General features: G+C 30.9%; 1 protein-coding gene across 1 annotated transcript in view; it reads left to right on the top strand.

Annotated features, from left to right (window-relative positions):
* Positions 1–17,973, top strand: part of CngA (Cyclic nucleotide-gated ion channel subunit A) — a 609,564-nt gene that overhangs the window by 477,578 nt on the left and 114,013 nt on the right. Inside the window, exon 6 of the mRNA XM_067052970.1 lies at positions 4,405–4,567. Within this exon, the coding sequence (XP_066909071.1) occupies positions 4,405–4,567 (163 nt within the window). The remainder of the gene's footprint in view (positions 1–4,404; positions 4,568–17,973) is intronic.

The raw sequence follows: 17,973 nt of genomic DNA, 5'->3' as shown, positions 1-17,973 counted from the left end.
TTAAAGTTATTGAAAATAAAATATTACTCTTATATATAAATCGCACGGCTAAAGAAACCCGAATCGAGCTTTATGCATCTGATAAATTCAATCAAGATATTAACTTTGTAGGGATAATAATATATATTATCAGCACTAATACGGCGGGTTTGATAAAAATTAAAATGTTCCGAACACTGAGAATGTTCTCTATGGCAGCCATAGTCCTATCCATGAACAAGGCATCTGGCCCATTCGGAATAACCAGCTAGCTGAGCTTAGTAATGTACTATAGAGTAGTTTATGATAAGTATTTTCGTAGGAGTAGTAATTTTCCTGAAATTTACCGAAATAATTTCACAAAATTTCGATTCCTGGATGTTTTAAAAAACAATTAGGTTTCTGAAATAACATACCTTAGGAACTATTAGGCGTACAGATGTCTATTACGAAACATATTTTAAAGAATTTACTCTACTTTAAATAATGAACTATGGAGTTTGTTTGTATTTTGTAATGTTTTTATACATTTTTTAAGGATATGGGACAAAAATTTACGTATTTCTGGAATAGAATAAACTTTGGGGGGCGTGGGTCATAAATACTTCAATATTTTTTTTAAAAAACATTTTCTTCATCTGTGATATAGTCCAAGTAAACATTTAACAATTTTCTAAAACTGAATAAAACATTTTTTTTTTACCTAGAAGAACTCAAAAATGAATCTGTCGTATCTTCGGAATAGCTTCTATTTTTTATTCTTCTTAACTACGATTGGCAGGGTCATCAATTTCGACTCTTAATTATATACAGCTTAAAATAATTAAAAAAGGGTATAATAAACGGTATTTTTTTCTTGTGTGTTTTTTCTCTCGTGGACTCTTGTACTTCAGAGAAGTACAGAGTAATGATTAAGGACATAATCAGAAATTTTGTTCTCAATGTCTGCTATGCAAGAGCTGAAATAATTGCTTTTAAATAGACTGTAACGGCTTATCTCTACACTACTTTTATGGTATTCTTTCACCATGATATTATTGTTTTCTATATACTACACACAAAAGAAAATGTATATAATATTTTCTTGGTACCTCTACTTCCCTTTTCTCTGCTTCAACTTTTTGCGGTTTTCAATCTTAAATAAATCTTTCAAATTTTTTTAAAAATACCATTAGGATGAGTTCTATTTCTTAAATGAGAAAAACCAACTAATAACCTTCACTCTTAAAAAGAAAATCACATTTTTTTGTAATGTATATTTAACAGAGTTACAGTTCTAAACAGTTTATTTCTCAAATCCAATTATGGTTTTTGAGTGACAAAATAAATTCTTTTTTTTCCCCTTAAAATAATACTGTTTTATTAGTAAGTATTATTTTTGTTTGATTTCACTATAAATATTATTTGTTCACTATTTGTATGGCATTATAAGGAGTCAAAGGTAATAAAAAACGTTTACTTTATTTTTTTTATTTTTTGCTGCTTACTTTACTAACCTGCTGTATATTGTCGAGAATTAATCAGTCTGCTCACGCTCTGGCTACCTAGGATAATTGTTTTCCAGTTCGCTGCAGATAGCACTGAAGTCCTTGTGTTTATTCTTTTTCTCATAGCTGGACATAAAACATAAAATTAAAACAACGCACTAAAGAAGTTTCCTTCTATTTTAATATAATGTGTTTTTTTTCATATAAATTTTAAAAGTAAATTTAGAAGTTCTGAATTTTCTTCGTTTTTTCTTAATAAAATCTGTTTGATTATTTAAAAAAAAAAAAAAAACACCTTTTAGTTCTGAAACTATCTAAACTGTTTAATAAAATATTTTATTATAATAGGGTAACAACAATGATGAAATTTTTGTTATTCCAAATATATTCCACTTTCGTCGATTGGGTTGGGTTTTCCAACGCGAATCATTCCGAAATTTACCTTCAAATTTTTTATTTGCTTTAATATTTATTTAATGTATTATAAAATATTTTATGAACAAAAAATAAAATAAAGATACGTGTCATGCACGTTTGCATTTTCTGAACAAATAACTTTTTGTACGGAAAAAAAAAAAAAAATACTTGACTTTAAACTTAAATAAACTCTAGTTCATAATAAATTAGATAATTCTCGAAATCTCAAATGCTTTTAAATTCATACATTTTAATCACACGTTCTTTCTAATTTTAACTACATCATTATTCCATCAATTATTTGACTTTTAATTCAATTGAATTAGTTGTTTATTATACATTTTTATTAATTATGGAATTATGGATTTATATTATATATAATGTTTGTAGCAATATTTTTAATTGTTGGTTAAAGGACTGAGTCCACTAAACAAAATTGTTTAGATCAAGTATCACCAGATTTCTGACTTCTGTATCCTGATATTCTGTAGATCTGTTGATGATTTCTAATATTCTACGTTTCTAAATTTAAGAAAATTATGAAATTCATTCCTCACCTTTTTCTGGTTTAGTGCAATTTATCAGTTTTGGATAGCGAAATTAATTAATAAAGGATCCAAAAATAAAAAAGGAAAAAATTCTCTATGAAGGAATGTTATTCCTTATTGCATTGTTTGGGAAATATTCATGTCTAACAATATTAATTGCTAGAATGGATAAACAACGTAACAAATAACACAGTGGATTTGTGTTATTTTTTCTTAAGTTTCAATCAACCTCCTTTACTAGATAAACTTTAGAATGTCAAACAAGCAACGTTAGTGAAGCGAAGTTATTCTGCAAGGAACAAAGTAATGTATTTATACAATATTTGGTATTGTTAAAATTCTCTAAATATATATTTTTTATTTTATTTTTTTTGGCGAGCTTTCTCATATTAATTAGAAGTTTTCTGCTATTTTACTATAACGTATTTTTTCATATAAATTTTAAAAGTAAATTTAGAAGTTCTGAATTTTCTTATTTTTTCTTAATAAAATCTGTTTGATTATTTGAAAAAAAACACCTTTTAGTTCTGAAACTATCTAAACTGTTTAATAAAATATTTTTGTTGGGGTAACAACAATGATGAAATTTTTGTTATTCCAAATATATTCCACTTTCGTCGACTGGGCTAGGTTTCCCAATGAGAATCATTCCGAAATTTCCCTTAATGTCAATTTTTTTATTTGCTTTAATATTTATTTAATATATTATTATAAAATATCTTATGAACAAAAAATAAAATAAAGATATGTCATTTACGTTTGTATTACCTGAAAAAATAACTTTTTGTAGAGGAAAAAAACAAGAAATACAAATACAAAAAAAAAAATAATTACTTGACTTTAAACTTTATCTTTCTAAAATAGTTATTAAATTTAAACTTAAATAAACTCTAGTTCATATTATATTAGATAATTCTCGAAATCTCGAATGATTTGGACTTTTCTATCCATACATTTTACTCACCTGTTCTTTCTAATTTTAACTACATCATTATTCCATCAATTTTTAGACTTTTAAGTCGATTTAATTAGTCGTTTATTATACATTTTTATTAATTATAGAATTCTGGATTTATATTATATATAATGTTTGTAGCAATATTTTTAATTTTTGGTTAAAGGACTGAGTCCACTAAACAAAATTGTTTTTTATTTATTTTTTTTTTTTTTGACTGCCGTCAAAATAGCCCTGAAGAACCCCTGCAACGTGGGGCGAAACGTTGGCTCATTAAAATAGTATATTTCTACTATTTGAGTTTTTTTGACCGCACCCGGACCATATTCCTTTCAAAATTGTTTATATTAAGTATCACTAGATTTCTGGCTTCTGATATTCTGTAGATCTGTTGATTGTGATATTCTGCGTTTTCAAATGTAAGAAAATTATGAAATTCATTCCTCAGATTTTTTTTGTTTAGTACAATTTTTCAGTTTGAGATAGCTAAATTAATTAATAAAGGATCAAAAAAAAAATAATAAAAAAGGAATTTTATCCGTTATCGCATTATTTGGGAAATATTCTTATAAAGTCTAACGATTTTAATTGCTAGAATGGATGAACAACGTAACAAATAACACAGTAGATTTGTGTTATTTTTTCGTAAGTTTCAATCAACCTCTTTTACTGGGTTAGCATAAAGTTTAGAATGTCAAACAAGCAACGTTAGTGAAGCCATGTTATTCTGCAAGGAACAAATTAATTCATTTATACAATACTTGGTATTATTAAAATTCTCTGAATATATATTTTTTTTTATTTATTTAATTTTTTTTGTCATATTAATTATTTAATCTATTCATACTTGTCAGTGTTATGGAATTTATTTATAATCATTGTTCGTTTGCTTACCATTAGTCTTCTTCCTTGATTGCCTAGAATCAAAAATAAAATGCAATGGAAATTAAAATAATTTGACATTAATAATTATTATTGTTATATTATCATTACTCAAATTTAAAAAACTTTTTTTTAGTGGTTGGTCCTGGTCACCCTTGCTATCCTGTACAACCTGGTCTTCGTCATAGGAAGAGCTGTGTTCTGGGAATTGAACAATCTCTGCCCCGTTATCTGGTGGTCAGTTGACTACTCTTGTGACGTCATATATCTCCTCGACGTGATCATCCACATGCACGAAGGTGAGATGTATCTTTTAGGAATTTTACGTATCTTCGAAGTATAAAATTATTGTTAAATCTATATGATAATATTCAACGTGTTCTTAAAACGCCAGGAAGGTGTTGAATCTAATTATACAAAATATGTTAGATATTTTCTAGTACTGAAAGTAAATGTTGGTTATTATATTGAATTCATAATTTTTTTTTTATTCATCATCATCAAGCCACGCTGTATGAGAAATAATGAAAATGGTTTTAGAATATAGAGGTGATATTATTTTTAGGATTTACAGTAGCCAGCTCGAAATTAGGTGGGTCTGAGAATTTGTGACGTTGCCAACTCTCGCTCTACAATCTAACTCATTATTTTACTGTTTGTTGTAATGTAATAAAGGTTGCTCTAACAAATTATTTTAATGCCTACGGTTTTTCTTGAATAAAGCACATCATCAATTAAATTTATATTTTCAACATTAATAATATTTATTCTGACTTGTGATGCGAGTATTAGACAACATGGATGGTCCAAGTTAGCAACTACTGTCGGTTTAAAACTGATTGATCCTGTCTGCACTGTGTAAGCACAAAGGTCACCAACAACAAAAATAAGCATCCGACTTATTTAGTGTCGGATATTATAGAATCTGAAAATACAAAAAGAGAACCATTAGAGTGTACGTGCAGAAAGTTTGCCTCTTTATTTTCTAAATTATGATGGTCCAATCTATACTAAATCGCGCGGATAAAACAAGTTGAGTTCTCAATTGAACAGCTAAGTGGAGAAACATATGCTTTGAAATTAAGAATTTTATAAGAATTTAAGTTAATATTTTCTTTTTATTTCTACATTCTAGATGCAAAATTTTCAAACCTTGAAAGTATTTATAATTGAAGATTTGTACAAATTAACCAAGATGCTTCATAGGAAGGAATATTTAGTTATCCTTCCAAGTTAAAACCCATATCCCTCCTAAAATGTTCACAACATGTTTCTCCACTCAACTTTTCGACTATTCCCATGACAGCTGTGGTCACTCCAGATCATCCCAATTATGCTCTGAGTTGTTTGTAATTCACAGAGGCCAAGAGTTACAGCTGACGATCGATTAGTTTTATTATTGCATTATGTGCAATCAAGCTGAAAGGTTTCATAATTGCAGAATTCCAGTTATGAACTGTTTTATTATTACTGTGTTACTATTAAAAAAATTGTATAAAGAGGAAATATTGTGACAAGTGAGTAACCTTACCTCCTTACAGTTACCTAAATATTTCTTCCAAGCATTTAGTTCATTATACCGAGGTTCCACTCTCGAGAGTAATAGAAATTGATTAAAAAACGCTTAATATAAGGTTTATTAAGACTCAATTACTGCGCATGCGCAATTCGATTTTTATTCAACCGTCTAAGACAAAAGTCTAGAGGCAGGGATTAAGGAATTAAATTCCCCTGGACTGAGTTAATACGTTATTATATTAGTTATAACAAAACCTTTACGTGGGATGGCTTTAGAAGGAATATGTTAACATCATTTCTTCTTCACTTTGGTATTCTACGGAAGAATGATTTTTCTTTCTGGATTCTTTATTGCTCTCAGTGTTAATGCCTCAATCTCAATTTTTAATAGCCGAAGCTTCACTGAGTAATTTAGTCCATTCTCTTCAAGACTATTATTCGTTAATGAATTTTAGGTGGAGAGCTTTTGTCTCCTCCGACTGTAATTAACCTTTGACATTAATTTCTGAAATTTGGTCGAATACTGTGTACTACGCTTAATCGATCTTCTTGGATGGTTGGAGACTTCAAGGGTTAAAACGGAGACGATAACAATATTCGGAGGATTTAACAGGGCCGATAGCATAAAAGGAGTCAGTTAATTGTGATGTAATTGCGTCCTAAACATGCATTATTTGATTCTCAGCCTTTATTCGCAAGACAGTTATTTTATTTATATCCAATCCCCGCTACGCTTAATTTATAGGACCTAATGAGAAATACATATTAATAAAAAAAAATTCAAATTCCACTGATTTTTATAATTTTTCTTGCTTTTGGAAGTTCCACCATTTCTTCAGCCTATCTTTTACGTCTCTTTTACTTCTCATTATAGTGATAATAATTTCATAATCAAAGAATTTTCAATTAAAAAGGAGAGGGTGAAGATTAAATTAAAAATATGAAAAAAGAGTACCGTAATTTTTTTCATTGTGAAAAAATGGTTGAATTAGGAAAAAGGCTAATTTTTAATTTAAATTTAAGTATTGTGCTTAAATGAATAATTTGAACTATTTTACTTTAAAATAGTATTAATTACATCTCTAATTTGATAAGTGGCACTGCAGTCGTAAAAATATCTATGGGGAAAAACTTTTCTTGGTACACTAAAGCATAAGTAATAACTCATTGTCCTCATGAAATGTCGTTAACCAAGAAACTAATTGACACTACGAGGAATGATGTTAGACACTACATTATATCCATACTGTTTAAATGCATTTACGCACCCGTATAATCGATACCAAAGTGTAAATTAATATATCAAAACATCCCTTACCGAAGGGAACAAATCCTCGAAAATAGCGCAGTGATCCCAATATCTTAGAGATAAGAGCTGGATTCTCTAGTGAGCTTATAAAGTCGTTAAGGAAGCCTAGGATTTGTGGATCATCGTTAGATTGGTTTTCTCTCTCTCTCTCCGTACGGCTCGGCAGTGATTTCTTCTTCTCTTTTCTTATGAGATGCTTTTAACTAGAATTATGTTTTTACTCAGTTAATTATTACACATTTACAGTTTTCTCCGTACAAATTCGACCAATTAGGAAAATCACTCTGTTCCTGAAATTTCAATAAAACTACCCTCGCTCCCTAAATAAAGCCCCTTCAGCCTATGTATATTCAGAGAAGCACAGCTTAAGATACGATATCCTAGTAGCTGCTAAATACTACTAAGGATGTTAATTAAGTGGAATTAGTTGGGTTTGGTATATACCCAAGGTAGGAACATTATAAACTGTTATTTGTACAATTTATCGTAAAAACTTCATTATTTATTTTTAACACTACAAAAAAATAAATTAAATTATCATTTTACGGAAGAGACTTTTTTTTTTTAATTTATTTATTGTTAATTACAACTGTATACACATATATATAACAAGTAAATTTGCTGTAGGTGACATAGTGACATGATAAAAACATGTGGAGAATCTACTCACTGATAGAACTCCAATAACATTTCTAGAGGAGAAGATCTCGAGGCCATCTTCTTTTCAGATGCCTAGGAGGATTATTAGGTAATGAAGGAGAAGCCAGGTTAGAAACAAGTGGATTTGGGTGGTTGAGAAGTTTATTATGGAAGGAACGATATCTGGTTCTGGCCAAATCGGCAACATATGGAATATTGAGGTCCTGATGGATGACTTGATTTGTGACAAAGTAAGGAGCTTTAAGGATTTTACGAAGGAGTTTGGACTCGGTTTCTTGTCTTTTTAGTCTTGTATAAGGATTCCATGTCAGTCGTTTGTCGAGATGTAGTCCTAAGTAACGGATCTGTTCGACAGGAATAAGTGGGGTATTATTAAAGGATATTGTAGGGGAAGAGGTCATGGGTTTACGTCGAAGGGTAAATGTGATTAGGTGGGATTTATTGGAATTTATTTTAATCCTCCAGTTTTGGCACCATTCTTCAAGGGTGGTGATGTGGGATTGGAGGGTTTGGGATACAATGTAAGGATCATTGTTCACTGACAATAGACATGTGTCATCGGCATACGTGCTGAGGATTGTGTTAGGATGGGTTGGACTGTCAGCTGTGAAAACTGTATAAAGGATAGGACCAAGGATACTACCCTGAGGTACACCAGCAGACTGACGGAATAGGGATGAATAAGCGCCGTTGTAATTTACTTGAAATAATCTGTCGGAGAGATAAGAACGGATAATGAGGAAGTATGTAGGGGGTAGGAATTTACGGATCATGTATAGCAGTCCTGGGTGCCAGACTCGATCAAAAGCCTGTTCTACATCAAGAAAGACTCCCGAGCAGTACATTCCGCGCTCCAATGAAGACGAGACAACATCAACCACACGATGGCATTGCTAGATAGTGGAGTGGGATGTTCGGAAACCAAACTGGTGATCTGGGATTATGTGGTTGGAATCAAGGATAGGGTTAGTGAAATTAAAAATTAAAGACGATTTAACATTTTCATTAATTAAATATTAAAAATTATTTATCATTTAGTTTTTCTACGCTTCAACCGTTAAGTTTTTTCGTCTTTCCCCACTACTCTATTTCTTCTATGAATTTAATGTTGAATATTAGTTTTCTAAAGTCTCTAATTTTTCGATGGTATACTAAACATCAAATCTGCATTATTATCCTTATTTCCGAAAACTGGTTTTCTATCTTAAAAATATTTGTTATTTTTTCTTCTGTTGTTAATTATAAAGTTCTTTCATGTTTTATATTTATTCGTTTTTAATAGCAATGAGGTATCGTTATTTTTTCAAATGAACAAAATTATAGTTATTTGAAAGGAATCCATTTAGGAAATTCGGAATTAAAGCTATGTAAGTATATTTTAATGATGAATTTTATGATAAGCTGCATAAACTATCAACTTGAAGTGATACTTCTAGTTAATCGATTTTAGTAAAATAGTACCTGGTAGGTTTACATCAAACTCAAATACGACATTTCAATTCAGTAAGAATATTTGTTTATGAGCTATTCGAATACTTGCATATCATTTTGCAAACATTCATAGATAATCAAGTACCAGATAGAACACGGGATAACTGAAAAAAAGATTTTTTCAAATTTTTCAATATTATGGTACTTCTTCGTGCATCAGTTATTGACAAATTAACTTTTGTTCTTAGATATTAAGAGTTTAGTGTCAATAATCCTGAAAATAAATATATGTGCAATATGGGCTCAAATACAATTGGTACCATATTTGTACAATGCTAATTTATAGTTTTGATATAAAAATAGAATTTATGTACCATCTTGAAACTACAAATACCACATTATTAATTATGCCCGAACCATGATTTGACTACAATGGATTGACATACACAAACCCAACATTGTTACTTGAGATTTATTACTTATAATTCGATTTTGCAGACAAACTTCTTTTTTTATTATTTTCTAAATTTATAGTAAATCATGGCCGTCACCACCTGAGTTTTAATACGATGCAAGTTTCTACCCCTCCCTGACGGAGTTCTGCTGTCAATTAAGAGAGCTAAAAATTTATTAATTCTCCACTTTCAGGTATTTTCTAGGTCTGCTTTGGATTTTGGCATTCCTTTATTTCTGTAGCAGCTAATATTGAAGGAAAACTTGAGATTATACTGACTAAATTTGCTGCATCTCTTTGACTTGTGTTAATAAGAGTTATTTTTGTAGGTTTAAAAGTCTCAAGAAAAGATTTTTTTTTAACGATTATTTATTTTAAATCAGAAATTTCTTATTGAGTGTTTGGCTAGCATCTAACATGTTCTAGATGACTATCGAATTTGAAATTTATCCTTTAACATAACTTAAACAAGATACTTTACAATTTAGTGACTTCTTCTTCTTCTCTTCTTTCTCATCCTCCTTAAGTGTCTTCTTGCGTGGAGGAGCCTCTAACCACTTGGTCCACACATCTCGGTCTCTGTCAAGAATCTTCATCTGAGCCAGCGTTTTTCCTTTTTCCAGGCCTTGTCGTTGGATATGCTCCATATCACTTCTAGACCTACCTCGTGGTCTTCAACCAGTCTGCCATGCCTCTATACATTTTCTTGGTACTCTGTCCTCCCCCATTCTACTGATGTGTCCATACCATCGGAGCTGTCGGTGTTCAATCACTGATTTCACTGAGAGGATCTACAGTTCTTCTCTTATTCTTTCATTCTTTATCCTGTCTTTTCTAGTTTTTCCTAATATTCTTCGCAAAAATCGCATTTCAGCAGCCGCAATCCTGCTCAAGTGCTTGTCTTGGGTGACCGAATTTTCACTACCATGTAATAGTAATAGTTGGAAGATATATTGCTTTAAAGATATGGAGTTTGATGTCCTCACCTACCTCCCTCTTTCCCACAATAGTATTGCATATCTGGTAGTAAATATTATTTGTTTTATTTATCCTACTGGACTCTTCTTGGTATATTTTACCAAATTTATTGAAAATCGTTCCAAGGTAGGTATAAAAGTCCAAATTTTCAAATACTTCATCATTACCCACGTCAACTTCATCTCCTAATGGCCTGTTATTTAGTAACTTCAATCCTCACAAATTTAAAATTTCTCTTCTCCCAACCTTAGACAAGAATTTTACAAAAAAAAAAAAAAAGTATTCTTAAAACAAAAAAAAAAGCCTATAATATCCTTAAAATAGATAAATAGCCCAATCAACCATGAAAGAGATCTCTGGAGGAGGATGATGACATACTTTTTTTATCATTCCAACATCACGCTGTGAAAAAAAAATAAATCACACTATATTTTGATAGTTGCATTTTAACCTCTTCATGTTTAGGAATACAGCTTACAAGAAGGTCATTCCTTCCCTGCTAATGCCGATTTTAGTCAGTTTTGATGATAAATTACTCAGAAAAAAAAACACAACTTGAGCCCATTCTCTCATCTTGGCAAAAGCATGGATTATCACTTTATTCCACTTTTTCTTAACGTAATGAGAACAACTTCATCTACCTCTGAATACTATTGCCACCCTCAGAGGTTATGTTACGAATAGTACAAGAACCGAAGAGAAGAAAAACGGCAGTTATCTAACCCCCATTTTTTATTACTTTACTGAAAACTATGTATAATTACTAGTCAAATTAATGAGTCTGCCAAGTATAGGAACGGGGATTAAAAAATGGTTGCTTTTTCAAAACGATAAAAAAAAATTAATGTTTCATTTGGAGCTCTATATCTTAAAAAATAGCAACAGAAAAAGAAAATCTAAGAGAATGGCATTTAAAGAAAAGTAAATTTTCTAAAGTATGAACCCTAATAGAGCTATTTACGTTAAATATTTCTCGAGATATAGCTTTTTAAAAAGCAACATTTCATAAAAATGTTGTACAGAATGTACTGAAAGATCAGTAGATAGTGAATTTATTTTGAGTAATCTATATCTCAAAAACCATTCTACGTACAGATGTCTATTAGCAATCAAATTAAAGTTAGTTTAATGAGCTATAAAGTAGTCTAAGAAGTTAGTCTTCGCAGGAGTAGTAGTTTTCATGATATTTGCTAAAATAATTTGATTTATAGTTATTCGGTCAAATTTTCATGTGCCAAATTTATATTTATATGCGAATATCATAAAAACTACTACCCCTAAGATGATACATGTCATAAACTAGTTTATAGTAAGTTAAATTTCCTTTATTTCGAGTACAGGCAGACATATGTAGGTCTCATTGTTCTAGACATATACTTTTTCAAAAATCCAACGTTTTATCCAAACAAATAGAAATTAACATTTTGTGAATTTATTTTGTCAAATATCATAAAAACTACTACTTATACAAAGATAAAGGTTATAAACTACCTTATGGTAAATTTAACTAGCTTTAATTTAAGTACTGACCAACATCTGTACGTCTTATGGTTTCTGAAATAATGTTTTTCATAAATCAAACTTATTGTCTGAACAACTATAAATCAATTTATTTTAGCAAATATCATGAAAAATAGTATTTTGTAAATATAAAGGTCATAAATTACTTTATAGTACATTGAACTAGCTTTAATTGGAGTGCTAATAAACATCTATTCGACACAGTTCCTGAGATAGATTTCTCAAAATAAATACTCTAAATACTAATCTTTCAGTACATTTTTATGAAACATTGGTTTTTAAAAAGCTATATCTCGAGAGCCATTAAACGTAAATAGTAAATGGCCCTATTAGGGCTAATATTTCAGTAAATTTACTCTGCTTTAAATAATGTCCTTTGAGGTTTTCTTGTAATGTTTGTGATTTTATAGATATAAAGCTCCGAATGAAAAATTAATTTTTTTTTTAGCGTTTTGAAACAGCCGCCATTTTTTATTCCCCCTACCTATACTTGGCTGACTCATCAATTTTGAATAGTAATTATACATAGTTTTCATTAAAGTAATCAAAAATTGGAGTGAGGTAACTTTTTTGGTGCTAAACCTAGCGCTGCACCACAGTAAAAAAAAATTAATAATTGAATAATGCGCATGGCATGCGCAAACCCTAGCGCACTACTCCACTGTTCCCGCACCCCGTATGCCAGAAATAGCAAGGGAAGGGAATAAAAAAAAAACTGCCCTTTTTTCTTCCCGGCTCTTGTACTAGAATAAATGGTATTGCCATTTGGCTCACAGTACGGCGGAACAAAAAAGTGCCTATAGGTTTGATTTCGGATTCAAATTACATTTGCTTTTGAGAATCGATAAAAAAAGTTCAAGCCATACCATTGGAAATCCAAAAAAAATTGCGCTAAAGAGGAACTGGATAAGATTGGAAAATTAACTATACCCTCAGAAATTAGACCTTACGACACTGTTATGACCCTGCGAAAAAAAAATTCCAAAAATTGTAGAGATCTGAGGTGTTTAACATGTATACTGAAACACTGTGTATGAGTGTGTGTTTTGGTGTATATAAACTATGAGATCTTACAATCTCTTGTTGTTCTTACTTAATGAAATAATTTTTTCTGCCTGTATTATGTTGATACAATTATACAAAAAATATATTTTTTGATAGTAATTTTATATCATTTTAACTATGTGTTTATCTAAACGCAAATCGTAAGGAACGGATTTGTTCAGCCAAAAAACTCAGTTAAGTACAGATTAGGAACTGGATCCACTAAGCCTCAGGGCAAGTGGGACCTGACTAATAGCCTACTTAAATAAATAAGTTGCGGTCAAGTGTAATGAAACGAATGGCCATCAAGTATGAACTTCTCCATTGTTTCTGCATATTCATTGTTTTATTATACGATGAGGTTATTAGTGATACATTGAAGATATTCAATGACATATACGAGTATTATAGGGGTTGTAGACAAATTAATTGATAGATTTACTTCGTTTTTATTTACTAATTAATTTAGTTGTATAAATAGTCAGTTGACATATTAAATCAAACTAAATCTTTATGTTAAATCTGAAAGCATTGGTGTTTTTCCAAATGAAACTCTTTGACCCAGAAAAAACTTGAATTTAACTAGTAAACACTTTTCTTTATCTTTCTAATGACCTCCTAAAACTTGAAAAATTATAATTTCTATAGAAGCTAGTTTTTTACTTCAGGAAAATAAAAACTTCGAATTTCCTATTTATTTCAAAGTCTTTACTTCCTTTCCTCAACATAACGAGCCCCTATTTTCTTATTCATTTTAGTTTTTTTAGTTTTCATAACCAACTGGACTAATTTATTGTTCATTAAACATCATTTTATCCACATTACCCATTGTATTAATTTATGAGCGTATAAAGAGAACTTTTTATGTATTTTGAAATTATAATGTTCTAGGATGAGGTTCAGTTCCTTAGTAATTGGCTCGCTAAAGACTTATTATTGTTGCTAATTACTTAGGCTAGAGATAAATCGATTCGTTAATTAAGACAAGGGGTAAACAGGATGCGCGAGTCTACTGTCGAGCAGGGGGGCGTACCCTGGATGTTGGGGAGAAAACAAAAAAAAATTAATGTTTTATTAATATCTTTTATTTCATTCTTGTTATCAACAAGATTGTTTGAATTAAAGTCTAAAGGCGTAATCTAATCAACGTTTATCGGTCTGCTTATTTTTTCCAAAAAACGTGTAGTGACGTTAGTTTAATTTAGGTATTCCTCGGAGTAAAAATTGGGGGATATTACCCAAATTAATCATTATACTGATAAGCTGGTTTAAATTAAGGAATTACTGATAGTTTGCTGGTAATAATGGAGTGGACTGTATTTAAATAACTTGGTATAATGGTTTTAAAATGAAATAACATCTATTCTCTTTAAAGTTTTCTGACACAATTAGCTGTACAGTTTGGGCAAAGTGATTACAATATATGTTAGTTGGTTAGTTGTAAATTTGGTTTTATTACATTAATTGATGAAGATTACATTTTACTTGTTTGATTATATGGAGCTTGAAGGTTGGTTCTGATGTGAATGTGATTATGGAAGTAGGGTTCTCTCTTCTCATCCTCCTGCCGCCGCCACCTCTCTCCCTGGAGTCTAAGGTTTACTCCCTCATCATTATGAGAAGAGACCTTATTGAAGAGTTCTGAACTCTTCTTCTCCTGTACAGGTCAGGATGGCTTCTTTACTGGTACTCACTCCTTTGTTTTGGAGACCAAGATGGCTGCCCAGACTTCCTACCGCATATCTTTGTCACTAGATGGCATCATGAATTTCTATTCAGAAGTTAGGGGGCGCCTTACTTAAACAACGTTTTTGTTTTGTATTCGGCTATATTGTTTGTTATTATTTTATTTAAATGATTTTTAATTCATCATTTTTGTAAAATTACTACAATAATTATTTAATTAATCATCATGAGAGATACTTGACCGTAGATGACTTATACGAGAAGATGGTTGGGGGGGGGTGCGGTCAAATTAAAACACAAATAACTTGAAGTAAATCATTTAATCGTGCCAACGTTTCGGCCAGAATCTAGCCTTCATCAGGGCTGAGAACAGAACAAGATAATAACCAAGGAATACAGAAAATAAAAATAAAATATGAACAGAATAACATAAAGTAAATAATTTTACAGAATGGAATTAATAAATTAAAGTGATGAGAAAACTGTAAAATAAAATTTATAGTAATTTTAATGTAATAGTAATTGAATAAGTAGGTAAAGTAACATAATTTGCATTATATAACATCAGTTTTATTTTATTTCCTTTATTATGTTATTTTACCTACTTATTCAATTACTATACATTTTATTTTCCACTCCTCTTATCACATTATTTTATTAATTCCATTCTGTAAAATGATTTACTTTATGTCATTCTGTTTATATTTTCTTCTGTTTTTCTGTATTCATTGGTTGTTATCTTGTTTTTTTCTTAGCCCTGATGAAGACTAGAAATTCTAGCTGAAACGTTGGCACGATTAAATAAGTTATTTCAACTTATTAGTGTTTTAATTTGACCGCACCCTCCAACCATCTTCTACTCGTATAATTAATTAATTATTTACGAGCATTTTACAAGCCAGCTCGTATTTATGCGGGGGTTGCTTCATAAACCAATATATAAATAATAATTATGTCATAATGATATTATCCCGTTACCACTTGCGTAGTGTGGGGTTACGATTTGTAGAGTCTGGACCAGATGTCTCGTTTTTGGACCAACTCTCTTTGCCTACTCCTCCAGTCCTTATTGGATTGGATCTGACTCTTGTGTTTCGAGTTGAGGGTCCACAATTCGGAAGAGTAGGAAGGAATAGGGAGAAACGTCGATTTATAGCTCACCATTTTAGTTTTTCTCGTCACTTCCCTTTTACGCAGGAAACCCCTTCGTAGGAAACTAAATGCTTTTCCAGCTGCACCGATTCTCTGAGAATCTTCCTCATTAATGTAGCCGCTTTCGTTGAGATGAGTCGACCTCCTCTAGTCTTTCTTCGTCCGCTGTGATCCCCTTCAATATTCTCCAAAGTTTCTTCACTCATACCTTTGGTCTTTTCCGGGTTAATCTCCTGGTTTATCGTAACCATTTCCTCTTGAAGAACATGTATTGGAGGTGGCTGGAATCCAGCAAGACCAGGTCATTCGCGAAAGTTAACACATAAAATCTTATGGGTTGTAAGTTCCTGTGTCCTAACTGAAACTGTCTCATTCTCAGTTTAGCTTTCTTTATCGGTTTATCTAGGACTACTATGAAGAGCAGCGGACTCAAGCAATAACCTTGATGAATACCTGATTTTGTCTCGAATTCCTGTTCTATATGGTTCCTTGTTCTAAGCACATTCCTGGTTTTATTATAAGACTCATCACTGCCAAGTCACCTGTTGTATGTCTTCTTTTTGCTCTTTGTCGAAAGCGTTATTGAAAGTCCACAAAGCAAGCCAAAAGTTCTTTATTCTTTTCGACAGTCTTCTCTGTTATTTGTCGCATTGCGAAGATGAGATTCAGCGTGCTTCGTTGTGCTCTGAATCCATATTATTGTTATTATTATTATTGATTTTTTCAAAGTGTTAGAGTTGATCAGAGAATATGTTCTGGGAACATTGCTGCATATATTGCTCACTTGCATGAATTGCACATCATACACAAAAAAAAGTTTTTAATTATTTTATTTGAGGTTGACATAGATCGTTGTGTAGACTTGAGTTAATTTAATTCAACTCTAAAAGCTTTAGGAAAGTTTTCAGGAAGACTTCAGTAAAGAAAGTAACTACAGTCGACGATAATTGTTTGATGGATATGAAATATCGGATTTTTTTTACATTCAAATATTTCGTTATGCTTTGGTTTTTTGTTATAATCTCGTTTATAGTCGTACTGTCCTTTCTAGAGTCACATATCGACAAAGCTGCAGCGAATATAAACCAGTCGTTTGGGAAGAATACTGTAAAAGATTGAAAAGCAATTCGTTTGAAAAATTTCAGTCTGGTAATTTTCACTACAAAACGAACCGATCATCAATCGTTAATCGGCATGGCCCACTACTTCTCCAAGAAATGCTTGGCTGCATACATCGCACAGAACAATTATGAAATGAATTGAAATATGAAGTAAATATAGGCAGCACCCAGCCTATTAATCGGATCTCTCGCCAACCGACTTTCATTTTTTAAAATATTTGGATCAGTTTTATGGGCTAAACAGTATAAAAATGAAGGCAGCCTGAAACTTTTATGTCTGAATTTATTGATTCTAAAGATTAGAAATATTTTAAGACAGGCGTCTATGCATTAAACTTTAAAGCATTAAAGTTTTAAAGTTTAAAGGAAAAAGTGTATTGAAGCGGATGGAACATATTTTGATTAAATAAGAAGGATGTGAAAAAAGAAATGCAGTTTTATATATTCACTTAAAATTCTGTCATTTCATATACATCAACCAAATATCTTTGAAATACTTCTAGTTATAAATAAAATCATAACATTTTTTTATCCGATGTGCCACTTTTCAGAAAAGTAATTAGGTTTGCAGCAATGCAGGCTGATTCAGATGCCTATATAAATTATAATTTGAGTGTGGTGTGTAGCAGTACTCGAAATTTTAGATCTGCTTACTTTTTGTTTTTAAAATGTTTTTTTATAAAATATTTTGGTTAAGTATTAATATTTTTTCAAACCTTTTCTGTGTTTCTATTACCTGTAAGTTATAGAAACTACATACAGTGCTGAATAGTGGACAAGAAATGGAAATAGAAATTGATTAGTCAGTAATGAAATGAAATGAAATAGCCT

This window comes from Halyomorpha halys, unplaced genomic scaffold (assembly GCF_000696795.3).
Source record: "Halyomorpha halys isolate HHAL.00 unplaced genomic scaffold, Hhal_1.1 Scaffold23.1, whole genome shotgun sequence".
In the NCBI taxonomy this organism is placed as follows: Eukaryota; Metazoa; Arthropoda; class Insecta; order Hemiptera; family Pentatomidae; genus Halyomorpha; species Halyomorpha halys.
This window is presented reverse-complemented; position numbering and strand designations above follow the sequence as displayed.